We start from the raw sequence: 17,343 nt of genomic DNA, 5'->3' as shown, positions 1-17,343 counted from the left end.
GTTTCATTAGTGCATTGTTGACATAGTCGCAAAATGTTTTTTTAAGATATGTAACTTTCAAAATACAGAAATCATCCCCGTATGATGCATTTGACATCATATGAAGGAAAATGCAGGGGTCTAATTCCATTGTTCATGATGTCGGAAAGGAAAATAGGCCTATTTTCATTAAATGTATTCAGTTCAGAGAGTCAACAAGAGCAGTCACTTTGATTGTTCCTCTATTTGAAAGCCAGACACTTTCACCCTATGTATGTATGTATGTATGTATGTATGTATGTATGTATGTATGTATGTATGTATGTATGTATGTATGTATGTATGTATGTATGTATGTATGTGTGTATATTACAGGAAACAGATACCCTGAAGTCATCCAACAAGATCTGCAGACAGCTGATATTCCACCTGACCCCTCACTCCAAGTGGATGAGACAAAGCCTTCCCAGGAGGAAGTCGCAGGCCTGGTGAGTCTGTTTGTCTGCCGGTCTGTCCATCTATCGCTGGCACATCCACTAACTGGGACAGCTACTGCCATAACTCCACTGCAAACAAATGAACAGCGAACAGCAAACTGACATCAGAGGAGTGATACAGTACGCATGGCCCCAAAAACCTACTTAAGCCCACTAACATCTCTGAAACAGAACAGTCTCGTGTTCAGTGAGTGTTTGTTAGAGTTTAGTCACTCCTGATATTGGGTGCTTTACTGTACAATAACAGCAAGGATTTCATGTGTTAGATAATTACACAGCAGCACCAGCTTCCACCAAGTCTATTTTGTTAGTGTCTTGGATAAGGTTGCAAAGCTACCGGTAATTTAACAAAGTTACTGCAATCTTCAGTAATTAACAGAAAATCTATGGCAATGTATCGTCATTCTGGTAATTTATTCTTGAATAACTTTAAAAATATATATTTTGATATAGTATTCATTTATTATATCTGTGTCCATATTGTCCATGAGTTTCTAATAGATAGACCACATGGTTAAGAGAAAATAGTCTAATTAATGAAAAAAGCATCTAATCAATAGCATTATTTTCAATTAACTGCAACTATTGAATGTGTTCACAACTACCACTAGTTTTACGCCAAAACTTTTACAACAAAAGTATTCCCCCCCCCCTGGCATTTTTCCTTTTTTGTTGCCTTACAACCTGGAATTAAAATACATTTTGGGGGGGGGGGGGGTTGTATCATTTGATTTACACAGCATGCCTACCACTTTGAAGATGCTAATTCTTTTTTCTTGTGAATCAAACAAATAAGACTAAAAACAGAACTTGAGCGTACATAACTATTCACCCCCCCAAAGTCAATACTTTGTAGAGACACCTTTTGCAGCAATTACAGCTGCAAGTCTCTTGCGGTATGTCTCTATAAGCTTGGCACATCTAGCCACTGGGATTTTTGCCCATTCAAGGCAAAACTGCTCCAGCTCCATCAAGTTGGATGGGTTCCGCTGGTGTACAGCAATCTTTAAGTCATACCACAGATTCTCAATTGGATTGAGGTCTGGGCTTGGACTAGGCCATTCCAAGACATGTAAATGTTTCCCCTTAAACCACTTGAGTGTTGCTTTAGCAGTATTCTTAGGGAAATTGTCCTGCTGGAAGGTGAACCTCCATCCCAGTCTCAAAGACTGAAACAGGTTACGCTCAATAATTTCCCTGTATTCCACACCATCCATCATTGCTTCAATTGTGACAAATTTCCCAATCCCTGCCAATGAAAAACATCCCCACAGCATAATGCTGCCACCACCATGCTTCACTGTGGGGATGGTGTTCTCGGGGTGATGAGAGGTGTTGGGTTTGCGCCAGACATTTTCCTTGATGGCCAAAAAGCTACATTTTAGTCTCATCTGACCAGAGTACCTTCTTCCATATGTTTTGGTAGTTTCCCACATGCCTTTTGCCGAACACCAAACGTGTTTGCTTATTTTTTTCTTTAAGCAATGGCTTCTCTGGCCATTCTGTAAAGCCCAGCTCAGTGGAGTGTATGGCTTAAAGTGGTCCTATGGACAGATACTCCAATCTCCGCTATGGAGCTTTGCAGCTCCTTCAGGGTCATCTTTGGTCTCTTTGTTGCCTCTGATTAATGCCCTCCTTGCTTGGTCCACGGGTTTTGGTGGGCGGCCCTCTCTTGGCATGTTTGTTATGGTGCCATATTCTTTAAAAAATGTAATAATGGATTTATTTGTGCTCTGTGGGATGTTCAACGTTTCTGATATTTTTTTATAACCCAACCCTGATCTGTAGTTCTCCACAACTTTTCCCTGACCTGTTTGGAGAGCTCCTTTGTCTTCATGGTGCCGCTTGCTTGGTGGTGCCCCTTGCTTAGTGGTTTTGCAGACTCTGGGGCCAATCAGAACAGGTGTGTATATACTGAGATCATGTGACACTTAAATAAAGTCCACCTGTGTGCAATCTAACTAATTATGTGACTTCTGAAGGTAATTGTTTGCACCAGATCTTATTTAGGGGCTTCATAGCAAAGGGGGTGAATGCATATGCACACACCACTTTTCCGTGACATTTTTTTAAACATGTTTGTTTTTTCATTTTACTTCACAAATTTGGACTATTTTGTGTATGTCCATTACATGAAATCGAAATAAAAATCCATTTAAATTACAGGTTGTAATGCAACAAAATAGTTAAAACGCCAAGGGGGATGAATACTTTTGCAAGGCACTGTACTGACATGTTTATTTTACTAAGTGTTTAAAAAAATATTTATAAAGAATCAATCATGCCGATACCCTCATATTTATATATTCATATTCATATTTAACATCCACAGTATTCATTAAGTAGACGTTTTACAGCTTTTCCTTTCTATTTTTTTTTATTTTTAAATCATATTTTATTATTTCATATTTTAAATGTTATAATGCCACACAGAGGGTCAGAGATGATTACAGACACCTGTGATAATCTAAAGTTCCCAAAAGGGCCACTAGATGTCTTGTGATAGATTACATAAAATCCTTGAAATTCTGGTAGTTTACTGATAAATGTATAAAGTTACCAGTAATATACCTGCCTTTGCAACCCTAGTCTTGGGGTCATATAATATAGGCCCGTGTAGTATCCTATTGTGTTGGGCAGTATATCATATCATGTTTACTTGGTGCAGAATAAGTTTGTATGGGAGTATACTGCAGTGTAATTGTTCCACGCCCCAGTGCACAGCTTGACAACTGTCATGGTACTGTGGACCTGTCTAACCGAGGAATAAATGAACAGATCAATCCTAATAAATAACAGAAAGAGATCGGTTTCAATTAGAAAAATATAAGACAGATCCAGCTCGGGTACTAAGATGGCGCTAACAGAGGGCGCCGCCGCCTTGAGCTCTGATAAAAAAAAACAATAGAGGTTTCGGTTTTTCTTAATCAGTTCATTTTGTGCATTACTGCATACACCCGGGTAGAACTATTGGAATACAAATCGCTGGGTACTCACAATCTACCCGACCTCCCTGAGATGGAATAACAATGGACTAGCTTCTTTGGCGAGGCACCAAGCTGCTTTGGAGTCCTACTGGAGTGTAGGAAGCAAAAATGCCGACGGAGACGCAGACGTGGTGAGGTCTTAGTGAGATTAAGATGTCCTCCATTACCGAGCATACTACTCGCCAATGTTTAATCTATAATGAACAAACAAAAGTAGCAAGGATCTCCTTCCAGAGGGACATCAGATCCTGCAACATAGGGATTATATACAACCAGCAGGTTTTACAGTTTTCTTTGCGGATAGTAAGCGGCCTCTCTCTGTCAAGACCATTGGTGGTGGCCTCTGATTTAGGACCAACACATGATGCGACGGGGGAAACGTACAGGAACTTGCAAGCTTCTGCTCCCCCGACTTGGAATACTTGGTCATCAAATACCTTCGAGAGATTTCTCGGGATTATCGCCATGGCTGTGTACATCCCGCCCCAAGCCGACACAAAAAAGGCTCTCGAAGGTCTTCATTGGACCCTGAACAAACTAGAGATTGCATTCTCGGAGGCAGCATTCATTGTTTCGGGACTTTAACAAAACTAATTTGAGTACCGTGCTCTAAAATTATTACTAACCCATCGACTGTCTAACTCTTGACCACTGCTAAATGCCTTTTCGACACGGGCATAAGGCCCCCTCCCGTCCTACTTTCAGAAAATCCGACCATGACTCCATTACTTCTCCCCGCCTACAAACAAAGACTCAAGAGGGAAGTTCTGAGGGTCAGGTCTGATCAGCATTGGTCCGACCAATCAGAATTCATGCTCCAAGACTATTTTGATCACGTGGACGCCTCTGGAGATAACGTCAATGATTATGCCGACTCAGTCACCGGATTCATAAAAAAATGCATAGATGACGTGATACCAATAGTATCTTTCAAAACAAACCCACTTCAAAACGTTGATTGATAGCAGCCTTGTAGGGAAATTGAAAGAGAGAAGCTGCTTTTAAACAGTACAAATATGACTTATACAGATAGATCAAGATGGTGAAACACAAGTATAGGGACAAGTGGAGGAGCAATTCAGCGGGTCGAACACAAGGCATATGTGGCAGGGGCTCTTAACATTTACGGATTACAAAAAGGAAAGCTGTGAAGGTTTTCTTCCAGGGGTAAAGGAGAGGACCAAAATGCAGCGTAGCCAGTGCTCAACATGTTTAATTAAACACTAACCATGAACACTTAACAAATAACAAAATAACAAACCGTGAAAACCGAGACAGTCCTATCTGGTGCAGAACAAACACTGAGACAGGAAACAAACACCCACAAAACACCAGTGAAACCCTGGCTGCCTTAGTATGACTCTCAATCAGAGACAAACGATACACACCTGTCTCTAATTGAGAATCATACCAGGCCGAACACAAAACCCCACATAGAAATAGAAAACATAGACTGCCCACCCAAAACTCACGCCCTGACCAAACTAAAACAAATACATAACAAAGGAAAACAGGTCAGGAACGTGACAAAAGCCAGCCACATCATGATCACGAACACCACCCTTCCGGGTGAGCTAAACATCTTTTTCTCAAGATTCGAGAACAATGACCCTGAGCTGCCAGGAGAGCCCCAGATGACAACGTGGGCTACACAATCACAGTCTCCATTGAGGATGTACAGTTGAAGTCAGACGTTTACATACACCTTAGCCAAATACATTTAAACTCAGTTTCACAATTCCTGACATTTAATCCAAGTAAAAATTCCCTGTCTTAGGTCAGTTAGGATCGCCACTTTATTTTAAGAATTTGAAATGTCAGAATAATAGTAGAGTGATTTATTTCAGCTTTTATATCTTTCATCACATTTCCAGTGGGTAAAAAGTTTACATACACTCAATTAGTATTTGGTAGCCTTTAAATTGTTTAACTTGGGTCAAACGTTTTTGGTAGCCTTCCACAAGCTTCCCACAATAAGTTGGTTGAATTTTGTCCCATTCCTCCTGACAGAGCTGGTGTAACTGAGTCAGGTTTGGTTGCATCCTTGCTCGCACAGGCGTTTTCAGTTCTGCCCACAAATTTTCTATAGGATCGAGGTCAGGGCTTTGTGATGACCTCTCCAATACCTTGACTTTGTTGTCCTTAAGCCATTTTGCCACAACTTTGGAAGTATGCTTGGGGTCATTGTCCATTTAGAAGACCCATTTGCGACCAAGCTTTAACTTCCTGACTGATGTCTTGAGATGTTGCTTCAATATATCCACATGCTTTTCCCTTCCTCATGATGCCATCTATTTTGTGAAGTGCACCAGTCCCTCCTGCAGCAAAGCACCCCCAAAACATGATGCTGCCACCCCCGTTCTTCACAGTTGGGATGGTGTTCTTCGGCTTGCAAGCCTCCCCTTTTTTCCTCCAAACATAACGATGGTGATTATGGCCAAACAGTTCTATTTGTTTCATCAGACCAGAGGACATTTCTCCAAAAAGTACAATCTTTGTCCCCATGTCCAGTTGCAAACCGTAGTCTGGCTTTTTTATGGCGGTTTTGGAGCTGTGGCTTCTTACTTGCTGAGGGACCTTTCAGGTTATGTCAATATAGGACTCATTTTACTGTGGATATAGATACTTGTGTAGCTGTTTCCTCCAGCATCTTCACAAGGGCCTTTGCTGTTGTTCTAGGATTGATTTGCACTTTTCGCACCAAAGTACGTTCATCTCTAGGAGACAGAACGTGTCTCCTTCCTGAGCGGTATGACGGTTGTGTGGTCCCATGGTGTGTATACTTGCGTACTATTGTTTGTACAGATGAAGGTGGTACCTTCAGGCTTTTGGAAAATGCTCCCATGGATGAACCAGTCTATAATCTACAAAGTCTACAAAAAACATTCTGAGGTCTTGGCTGATTTATTTTTATTTTCCCATGATATAAAGCAATGAGGCACTGAATTTGAAGGTAGTCCTTGAAATACATCCACAGGTACACCTCCAATTGACTCAAATTATGTCAATTAGCCTATCAGAAGCTTCTAAAGCCATGACATAACTTTCTAGAATTTTCCAAGCTGTTTAAAGGCACAGTCAACTTAGTGTGTAAACTTCTGACCCACTGGAATTGTGGTACAGTGAAATATAAGTGAAATAATCTGTAAACAATTGTTGGAAAAATTACTTGTGTCATGCACAAAGTAGATGTCCTAACCAACTTGCCAAAACTATAGTTTGTTAACAAGAAATTTGTGGTGTGATTGAAAAACAAGTTTTAATGACTCCAACCTAAGTGTATGTAAACTTCCGACTTCAACTGTAAGTCATGCAAACGTGTTAACCCTCGCAGGCTGCCGGCCCAGACGGCATCCCTAGAAATGCCCTCAGAGCATGTTCAGATTGACAGAGTCGAAAGCCTTGGCCGGGTCGATGAATATGGCTGCACAGTAATGTCTCTTATCGATGGCGGTTATGATATCGTTTTGGACCTAGAGGGTGGCTGAGGTGCACCCATGCTCTGAAACCAGATTGCATAGCGGAGAAGGTATGGTGGGATTCGAAATGGTCGGTAATCTGTTTGTTAACTTGGCTCTCGAAGACCTTAGAAAGGCAGGGTAGGATAGATATACAGTGAGCACCATAATTCATTGGACAGTGACCATTTTTTGTTATTTGGGTTTTGTACTCTATCACTTTGAGTTTGAAAGGATACAATGACAATGAGGGTGAAGTGCAGACTGTCAGCTTTAATTTGAGGGTATTTTCATACATATCGGATGAACTGTTTAGAAATGACAGCACCTTTTGTGCATGGTCCCCCCCATTTTAAGGTACTACAAGTATTTGTTGAACTGGCTTCACAGATGTGTGTCGTTAGGCAGGTGTATTCATTTGTGTTGTTAGTGAATGCAGGAGAGCTGTTGATGAATAGTATTGATTCTAGACTTTGCTATTGCCTTTGGAGGTTGTTGTTGGGGTGTGACAACATGAGGAAGACAGTAGTGTCGATGTAAATGAAGCCGGCCTTCATAAGGCTCAGAAATTAAAATCAATCAATCAATCAGGAACATTGCAAAAACACTGGGCATTCCCGGAGCAAAACAGTTTGGTTCATCATTAACAAGAAAAAAACAACCGGTGAACTCATTTATATCAAAAGACCCGGTAGACTGAGGAAGACCACTGTAGTGGATGACCGGAGAATACTCTCTATGAGAAGAAAATCCCCCTGACAACAACCCAACAGATCAAAAACACTCCCCTGGATGCAGTTGTAGATGTGTCAAAGTCTACCATACGTAGAAGAGTACACCAGCAGGACTACAGAGGGTACACTACAAGATGCAAGAGGAAAGTGCAAGAGGAAAGTGTGGAGAAAGAAAAAGACATGCCCATGATCCAAAGCATACCACCTCATCCGTGAAACATGGTGGAGGGGGTGTTATGGTTTGGGCCTATATGGCTGCCAGTGGAACAAGCTCACTTGTCTTCATCGATGATGTGACTGACTGCAGACAGAAGTAGAACAATGAATTCTGAAGTCTACAGAAATATTTTATCTGCTCATATAAAACCAAATGCCTCCAAACTCATTGGACGGCACTTCATCATGCAACAAGACAGTGACCCTAAACATACTGCTAGAACAACGAAGGGGTTTTTGATGGCCAAAAAGTGGAAAATCCTTGACTGGCCGATTCAATCACCGGATCTGAATCCAATTGAACATGCATTTTACATGCAGAAGAGGAGACTAAAGGCAATAAGTCCCCGAAACATGCAGGAACTGAAGATGGCTGCAGTACAGGCCTGGCAGAGCATCACCAGGGAAGATACCCAGCGTCTGGTGATGTCGATGCATCGCAGACTTCAAGCAGTCATTGCATGCAAAGGATATGCGACCAAATATTAACAATGATTGCTTTATTCTACATTATGTTAAACTGTCCAATGTTTTTTGATGCCCAGGAAATGGAGGGGGACTATGTACAAAAGCTTCTATAATATCTAAATGGTTCATCCGATATGTATGAAAATACCCTCAAATAGACAGTCTGCACTTCACCCTCCATTGTCATTGTATCCTTTCAAACTCAAAGTGCTAGAGTACAGAACCAAAATTACAAAACAATGGTCACTGTCCAAGGAATTATGGTGCTCACTGTAGGTCTGTAGCAGTTTGGGTCTAGAGTGTCTCCCCCTTTGAAGAAGGAGATGATCGCGGCAGCTTTCCAATCTTTCGGAATCTCAGACGATACGAAAGAGAGGTTGAACAGGCTAGTAATAGGGGTTGCAACAATTTCGGCAGATCATTTTAGAAAGAGAGGGTCCAGATTGTCTAGCCCGGCTGATTTTCAGGGGTCCAGATTTTGCAGCTCTTTCAGAACATCAGCTATCTCGATTTGGGTGAAGGAGAAATGGGGGAGGCTTGGGCGAGTTGTTGTGGGGGGTGCAGGGCAGTTGAACGGGGTAGGGGTAGCCAGGTGGAAAGCATGGCCAGCCATAGAAAAATGCTTATTGAAATTCTCAATTATAGTGGATTTATCGGTGGTGACAGTGTTTCCTAGCCTCAGTGCAGTGGGCAGCTGGGAGGAGGTGCTCTTATTCTCCATGGACTTTACAGTGTCCCAGAACTTTTTTGAGTTTGTGTAACAGGATGCAAATTTCTGTTTGAAAAAGCTAGCCTTAGCTTTCCTAACTGCATGTGTATATTGGTTCCAGACTTCCCTGAAAAGTTGCATATCACGGGGGCTATTCGATGCTAATGCAGTACGCCACAGGATGTTTTGGTACTGGTCAAGGGCAGTCAGGTCTGAAGTGAACCAAGGGCTCTATCTGTTCCTGGTTCTACATTTTTTGAATGGGGCATGCTTATTTAAGATGGTGAGGATGGCACTTTTAAAGAATAACCAGGCATCCTCTACTGACGGGATGAGGTCAATATCCTTCCAGGATACCCGGGCCAGGTCGATTAGAAAGGCCTGCTTGCTGAAGTGTTTTAGGGAGCGTTTGACAGTGATGAGGGGTGGTCGTTTGAACGCAGACCCATTACGGATGCAGGCAATGAGGCAGTGATCGCTGAGCTCTTGGTTGAAAACAGCAGAGGTGTATTTGGAGGGCAAGTTGGTTAGGATGATATCTATGATATCCCCATTTCTCCTTGTCCCAAATCCAGTCAGCTGATGTTCTGAAAGAGCTGCAAAATCTGGACTCCTACAAATCAGCCGGGCTAGATAATATGGACCCTTTCTTTCTAAAATGATCTGCTGAAATTGTTGCCACCCCTATTACTAGCCTGTTCAACCTCTCTTTCGTGTCTTCTGAGATTCCCAAAGATTGGAAAGCAGCTGCGGTCATCCCCCTCTTCAAAGGGGGGAGACACTCTTGACCCAAACTGCTACAGACCTATATCTATCCTACCCTGCCTTTCTAAGGTCTTCGAAAGCCAAGTCAACAAACAGATTACCGACCATTTCGAATCCCACCATACCTTCTCCGCTATGCAATCTGGTTTCAGAGCTGGTCATGGGTGCACCTCAGCCACGCTCAAGGTCCTAAACGATATCTTAACCGCCATCGATAAGAAACAATACTGTGCAGCCGTATTCATTGACCCGGCCAAGGCTTTCGACTCTGTCAGTCACCACATCCTCATTGGCAGACTTGACAGCCTTGGTTTCTCAAATGATTGCCTCGCCTGGTTCACCAACTACTTCTCTGATAGAGTTCAGTGTGTGAAATCGGAGGGTCTGTTGTCCGGACCTCTGGCAGTCTCTATTGGGGTGCCACAGGGTTCAATTCTTGGACTGACTCTCTTCTCTGTATACATCAATGATGTCGCTCTTGCTTCTGGTGAGTCTCTGATCCACCTCTACGCAGACGACACCATTCTGTATACTTCTAGCCCTTCTTTGGACACTGTGTTAACAACCCTCCAGGCGAGCTTCAATGCCATACAACTGTCCTTCCGTGGCCTCCAATTGCTCTTAAATGCAAGTCAAACTAAATGCATGCTCTTCAACCGATCGCTGCCTGCACCTGCCCGCCTGTCCAACATCACTACTCTGGACGGCTCTGACTTAGAATATGTACGACAACTACAAATACCTAGGTGTCTGGTTAGACTGTAAACTCTCCTTCCAGATTCACATCAAACATCTCCAATCCAAAGTTAAATCTAGAATTGGCTTCCTATTCCGCAACAAAGCATCCTTCACTCATGCTGCCAAACATACCCTTGTAAAACTGACCATCCTACCAATCCTCGACTTCGGTGATGTCATTTACAAAATAGCCTCCAATACCCTACTCAATAAATTGGATGCAGTCTATCACAGTGCCATCCGTTTTGTCACCAAAGCCCCATATACTACCCACCACTGCGACCTGTATTCTCTCTTCATGGCTGGTCCTCGCTTCATACTCGTCGCCAAACCCACTGGCTCCAGGTCATCTACAAGACCCTGCTAGGTAAAGTCCCCCCTTATCTCAGCTCGCTGGTCACCATAGCAGCACCCACCTGTAGCACGTGCTCCAGCAGGTATATCTCTCTGGTCACCCCCAAAACCAATTCTTTTTTTGGCCGCCTCTCCTTCCAGTTCTCTTCTGCCAATGACTGGAACGAACTACAAAAATCTCTGAAACTGGAAACACTTATCTCCCTCACTAGCTTAAAGCACCAGCTGTCAGAGCAGCTCATAGATTACTGCACCTGTACATAGCCCATCTATAATTTAGCCCAAACAACTACCTCTTTCCCTACTGTATTTATTTATTTATTTATTTTGCTCCTTTGCACCCCATTATTTATATCTCTACTTTGCACATTCTTCTACTGCAAATCAACCATTCCAGTGTTTTACTTGCTATATTGTATTTACTTCGCCACCATGGCCTTTTTTTGCCTTTACCTCCCTTATCTCACCTCACTTGCTCACATTGTATATAGACTTATTTTTCTACTGTATTATTGACTGTATGTTTGTTTTACTCCATGTGTAACTTTGTGTTGTTGTATGTGTCGAACTGCTTTGCTTTATCTTGGCCAGGTCGCAATTGTAAATGAGAACGTGTTCTCAACTTGCCTACCTGGTTAAATAAAGGTGAAATAAAATAAATAAATAAATAAAATGAGGGTGCCCGTGTTTACGGATTTGGGGCTGTACCTGGTAGGTTCATTGATAATTTGTGTGAGATTGAGGGCATCAAGCTTAGATTGGAGGATGGCCGGGGTGTTAAGCATTTCCCAATTTAGGTCACCTAGCAGCACGAGCTCTGAAGATAGATGGGGCGCAATCAATTCACATATGGTGTCCAGGGCACAGCTGGGGGCAGAGGGTGGTCTATAGCAAGCGGCAACGGTGAGAGACTTGTTTCTGGAAAGGTGGATTTTTAAAAGTAGAAGCTCGAATTGTTTGGGTACAGACCTGGATAGTAAGACAGAACTCTGCAGGCTAACTCCGCCCCCTTTGGCAGTTCTATCTTGTCGGAAAATGTTATAGTTAGGGATGGAAATTTCAGAGTTTTTGGGGGTCTTCCTGAGCCAGGATTCAGACACGGCTAGGACATCTGGGTTGGCACAGTTTGCTAAAGCACTGAATAAAACAAACTTATGAAAGAAGCTTCTAATGTTTACATGCATGAAACCAAGGCTTTTACGGTTACAGAAGTCAACAAATGAGAGCACCTGGGGAATAGAAGTGGAGCGAGGCACTGCAGGGCCTGGATTAACCTCTACATCACTAGAGGAACAGAGGAGGAGTAGGATAAGGGTACGGCTAAAGGCTATAAGAACTGTCCGCCTAGTACGTTCGGAACAGAGAGTAGAAGGAGCAGGTTTCTGGACGTGATAGAATAGATTCAAGGCATAATGTACAGACAAAGGTATGGTGGGATGTGAATACATTGGATGTAAACCTAGGCATTGATTGATGAGAGATTGTATCTAGAAACATTTAAACCAGCTGATGTCACCGCATGTGTGGGAGGTGGAAATAAAGGGTTGGCTAAGGCATATTGAGCAGGGCTAGAGGATCTACAGTGAAATAAGACAATAATCACTAACCCGAACAGCAATGGACAAGGCATATTGACATTAGGGAGAGACATGCATAGCCGAGTGATTATAGGGGTCCAGTGAGTAGCTGGAGATACGGCGATTCAGACAGCTAGCAGACCGGGGCTAGCAATCTAGCAGAAGGGCCTTAGAGGGTCGTCGCGACGGAGGAAGTATGTTATAGCCTCCTCGTGTGGATTAGTAAGGTTCTGTGTATCAAAGGGGTCCAGTCCAATTGGCAAAATACGTATAGTGGCCCAAGAAATTGGCCGATGGATCTCTTCAGCTAAACAGTCCAATATGCTCTAGACAGCTAGTGAGCCACGGCTAGCAGGCTAGCAAATGGGCATTCAGGGGACGTCGCGACGGAGGGGCCTGTTGGAAAAAAACAACCCTCGGGCAGATTACGTCGGTAGTCCAGTCGTGATGGATAAGCAGGGCTTCGTGTAGTAAAAGGGGTCCAAGCCAATTGGCAAAATAAGTATAGTGGCGCAAGAAATTGGCCGATGGACCTATTCAGCTAACAGTCTGATATGCTCTCAACAGCTAGCTAGATGGGCATTCAGGGTACGTCATGAAGTAGGAGCCAGTTGAATAACCCCCTCTGGCAGATTACGTCGGTAGTCCAATTGTGAAGGAGCTCCGTACCGCCAGTAAAAGGGGTCCGGGCCAATTGGCAAAATAGCTATTGTTGCGAGTGGCTGATGGACCTCTTCAGCTAGCCGGGAGATGGGCCTAGCATGGGATAGCTCCAGGCTAACTGGTGCTTGCTTCGGGACAGAGACGTTATCCGAGTGGCTACTCCTGGCTTGCAGCTAGCTAGCTGCGATAATCCAGGTTCAGAGCTTGCGATAGGAGTCCGGGGATATGGAGAGAAAATAGGTCTGGTATGCTCTGGTTTGAATCGCGTTGTGCAAACTGACGAGAGTTTTCTGAGCTATAGGTTAGCTGATGACCGCTAGCAGTGGTTAGCTGACTACTAGCTAGTAGCTAGTTAGCGGGCTAGCTTCTGTTGGCGGATTCCGGTTCAGAAGTAAAGAAAAATACTTTAGAAAAAAAGCAGATCCACGCCACATTGGGTGAGTCGGATTGCAGGAGAGTATTTTGAAGTTGAGGTTTAGAAAAATATAAAAAAGATATGCGAAGAAAAATATATAAAAACATATACATGGGACACGACTAGACGAGGACAAAGACCTCTGACTGCTACGCCATCTTGGATTGACCTTGTCACAACACAATTGATTCGCTCAAACGCATTAAGGAAAGAAATTCCACAAATTAACTTAAGGCACACCTGTTAATTGAAATGCATTCCAGGTGACTACCTCATGAAGCTGGTTGAGAGAATGCCAAGAGTGTGCAAAGCTGTCACAGGCAAAGTGTGGCTATTTTGAAGAATCTAAAATATATAATATGTTTTGTTTAACACTTTTTTGCTTACTGTATGATTCCATATTTGTTATTTCATAGTTTTGATGTCTTCACTATTATTCTACAATGTAGAACATAGTCAAAATTAAGAAAAACCCTTGAATGAGTAGGTGTCCCAACTTCTGACTGGTACTGTGTCACACCCTGATCGGTTTCACCTGTCTTTGTGCTTGTCTCCACCCCCCTCCAGGTGTCGCCCATCTTCCCCATGATCCCCAGTGTATTTATACCTGTGTTCTCTGTTTGTCTGTTGCCAGTTCGTTTTGTCGGTCAAGCCTACCAGCGGTTTTCCCCTGCGCCGGTCTTTCTATTGTTCCTTTTTTCTAGTTTTGACCATTCTGCCTGCCCTGAGCCTGCCTGCCGTTCTGTACCTTGTCACTGCCCGGGATTATTAACCTCTGCCTACCCTGAGACTGCCTGTCGTTCTGTACCTTTTGACTCTGATCTGGATTACTGACCTTTGCATGCCCTTGACAGCCTCCACCCTAACTATTCTCCCAAGGCACTGCATCTAGGTGCTAGAGGCGTCACTACAGACCCTGGTTCGATCCCGGGCTGTATCACAACCGGACGTGATCGGGAGTCCCATAAGGCGGTGCACAATTAGGCCAGCATCGTCCGGGTTAGGGGAGGGTTTGGCCGGGGGAGGGTTTGGCTGGGCTAGGCCATCATTGTAAAATAAGAATGTATTCTTAACTGACTTGCCTAGTTAAATAAAGGTTAAACATTGTTTTAAATAGCAGCCTCTCTTCTCATAGCCTAAACACTAACTACCAAGGCTCTCCCACTGTGTTCATTTGCAGGCTCTACTCTGGCAGCATGCTCCTCTCTGTAAATCATCCATCTTCTCACAGCCTTCACCCTAACTACCCAGCCAGGCAGCCTCAGCCATACTGCACTGGAACACTGTCAACACCATTTCTATTCAAGTAAATTTCACGGCTTACTGAAAAAGTGCGGAAGAGTTTGTGCTGTGAATACTAGTAGCATTTAGGGCACAATTCATTATGGGTTCACTGATAATGAGTATTTGATAATTTGTTGTTTGATATAGGGTATACTTCACATAAAGTGATGCTTTTCCTCAATTGATGTATTTATGCTATAGAGTATTCTTGTCACGTTCCTGACCTATTTCTGTTAGTTTGTTGTATGTGTTAGTTGGTCAGGACGTGAGTTTGGGTGGGCATTCTATGTTTTCTGTTTCTATGTTGGTTTAGGGTTGCCTGGTATGGCTCTTAATTAGAGGCAGGTGTTTGGCGTTCCTCTAATTGAGAGTCATATTTAGGTAGGTTGTTTCACAGTGTTCGTTGTGGGTGGTTGTCTCCTGTGTCAGTGTTTGTCGCACCATACGGGACTGTTCGGTTTATTTGTACATCGTTCTTTTGTGTAGTCTATTTTTCCTGTTTGTGCGTTCTTCGTGTTTCGTTTTGTTAGTTTATTCAAGTATAGTTCGTTTTCTGTCTTGGTTGTTTTGTCGTGTCTTTATTAAATATGTCATTTCACAACGCTGCGCCTTGGTTCCATCACTACTCCTCCTCTTCGGATGAAGAGGAAGAGGATTACCGTTACAATTCTTCCCCATCTAACCTTTCTGGTGTTCTCTCTGTTTTTCTCACTCTCCCTCTCTCGTTCCCTCTCAAGTTGGTCCCATTTTAAAATAATTTCTCACATTGATTTTGTTCTCTTGCTTCTCCCAGATGATTTTCTTTGTGTCGATTTTGTTCAACAGTTGCCTCAGAGAGAGCACAGAGCTGTTCTGCGGTCTGAGCTGAGGCTCTAGGGTAAACGAGAGAGAGACATATGTAAACATAGGTTTCCCATGCCAATAAAGCCCTAAAATTGAGAGAAGGAGAAAGGGGGAGAGAGAGAGCGAGGGAGGGAGGGAAAGAAAGAAAGAGGGAGAGAGAGTGTGGGGGGACTACAGGGCTACCCATTAGAAGCCCTGTGTTTCATTAATTCCCCCTGCCTAGTCTTACAGTAAATAGGTTACAGCTAGGCATGTTCTCTCATTTATAGGAAAAAAAGGAGTATTACTTGTACAATAGCATGCTTTCCAGTGACAATTCCATTGCATTCATTTCAGAGCTCATGCATAAATGAAACCCAGACCTTGCTTGATTACTTGTCAGCTCAGTCCTAGAACAGTGTGAAAGGTGCAGAGCCATTTTGTAATGTATTGTTCAGAATCATGTCCCAGGAGAAATCAAATTCTATTTAATTTGTGTCTACAATAGCATGTTATCTAGCTCAATAAAAACAGGAAGAAGCACTGACTGTAGCCAATCAAGGGCCATATTCAGCACATAGCATAAGACAACATTCCCCAGGTAATAATTAAATTCACTCATGCATTGCACAGCACTTAATTTGATCACTGATCATTTTCCTGCACTGTAGGAAATGTAAACGTATAGTGTATGAGTTTTAAAAAGGTTTCAAGTTTGTACAGTACTTTCCACTGACATTTTAGACTTGATTTGCCCTAACGAAAAATGTATCAACCCCTACAAAAATGTCCATTATTTATAATCCATATTTCCTGTTGCTGCAGGATTATTTTCCTACTGTAGCAAAATGGCTCAAATTAAGATCCTACATCTGTAGCTGATGAGGGTTTGAAAGTAAGAAATTATGTCAATGGATGGGAGTTAAATTCTCTTTACTGACCAACTCAATTGGTCACAAAGTTATAACTATATACCTTTTATCACTTTATATGGTACTACACTCAGCGGGCGAGGGTCAATGGTTGTCCAAGCAGCCCAATAGAAAGCATTATCAGCTTGAGGTGAATGGTAAAAAGAGTAAGATACTGGCTGTGTGTGCTTTATGGCTGTTGGGCTGTTAGCACAGGTCTTATCAGCTGTGGGTGTGCATAGTTGGGAAGGGCCCATAAGTAAGCATTTCGCAGTTAGTCTACGCCTGTTTGCGAAGCATCAATCAAATGTATTTATAAAGCCCTTTTTTTACATCGGCCAATGTCACAAAGTGCTGTACAGAAACCCAGCCTAAAGCCCCAAACAAACAGCAAGCAATGCAGATGTAGAAGCACAGTGGCTAGGACAAACTCCCTAGAAAGGCCAGAACATAGGAAGAAACCTAGAGAGGAACCAGGCTCTGAGGGGTGGCCAGTCCTCTTCTGGCTGTGCCGGGTGGAGATCATAACAGAACATGGCCAAGATGTTCAAATGTTCATAGGTGACCAGCAGCATCAGATAATAATAATCACAGTGGTTGTAGAGGGTGCAACAGGTCAGCACCTCAGGAGTAAATGTCAGTTGGCTTTTCATAGCCGATCATTCAGAGTTAGAGAGAGCAGGTGTGGTAGAGAGAGAGTCCAAAACAGAAGGTCCAGGACAAGGTAGCAAATCCAGTGAACAGGTCAGGGTTCCAAGCATGTGAT

General features: G+C 43.0%; 1 protein-coding gene across 1 annotated transcript in view; it reads left to right on the top strand.

The window, feature by feature from the left end:
- The window catches only part of LOC129814969 (leucine-rich repeat-containing protein 75B-like), a 47,590-nt gene that overhangs the window by 10,733 nt on the left and 19,514 nt on the right, over positions 1-17,343 (top strand). The window contains exon 3 of the mRNA XM_055868165.1: positions 355-467. Coding sequence (XP_055724140.1) covers positions 355-467 — 113 coding nt within the window. The remainder of the gene's footprint in view (positions 1-354; positions 468-17,343) is intronic.

This window comes from Salvelinus fontinalis, chromosome 2 (genome assembly GCF_029448725.1).
Source record: "Salvelinus fontinalis isolate EN_2023a chromosome 2, ASM2944872v1, whole genome shotgun sequence".
NCBI lineage: Eukaryota > Metazoa > Chordata > Actinopteri > Salmoniformes > Salmonidae > Salvelinus > Salvelinus fontinalis.
This window is presented reverse-complemented; position numbering and strand designations above follow the sequence as displayed.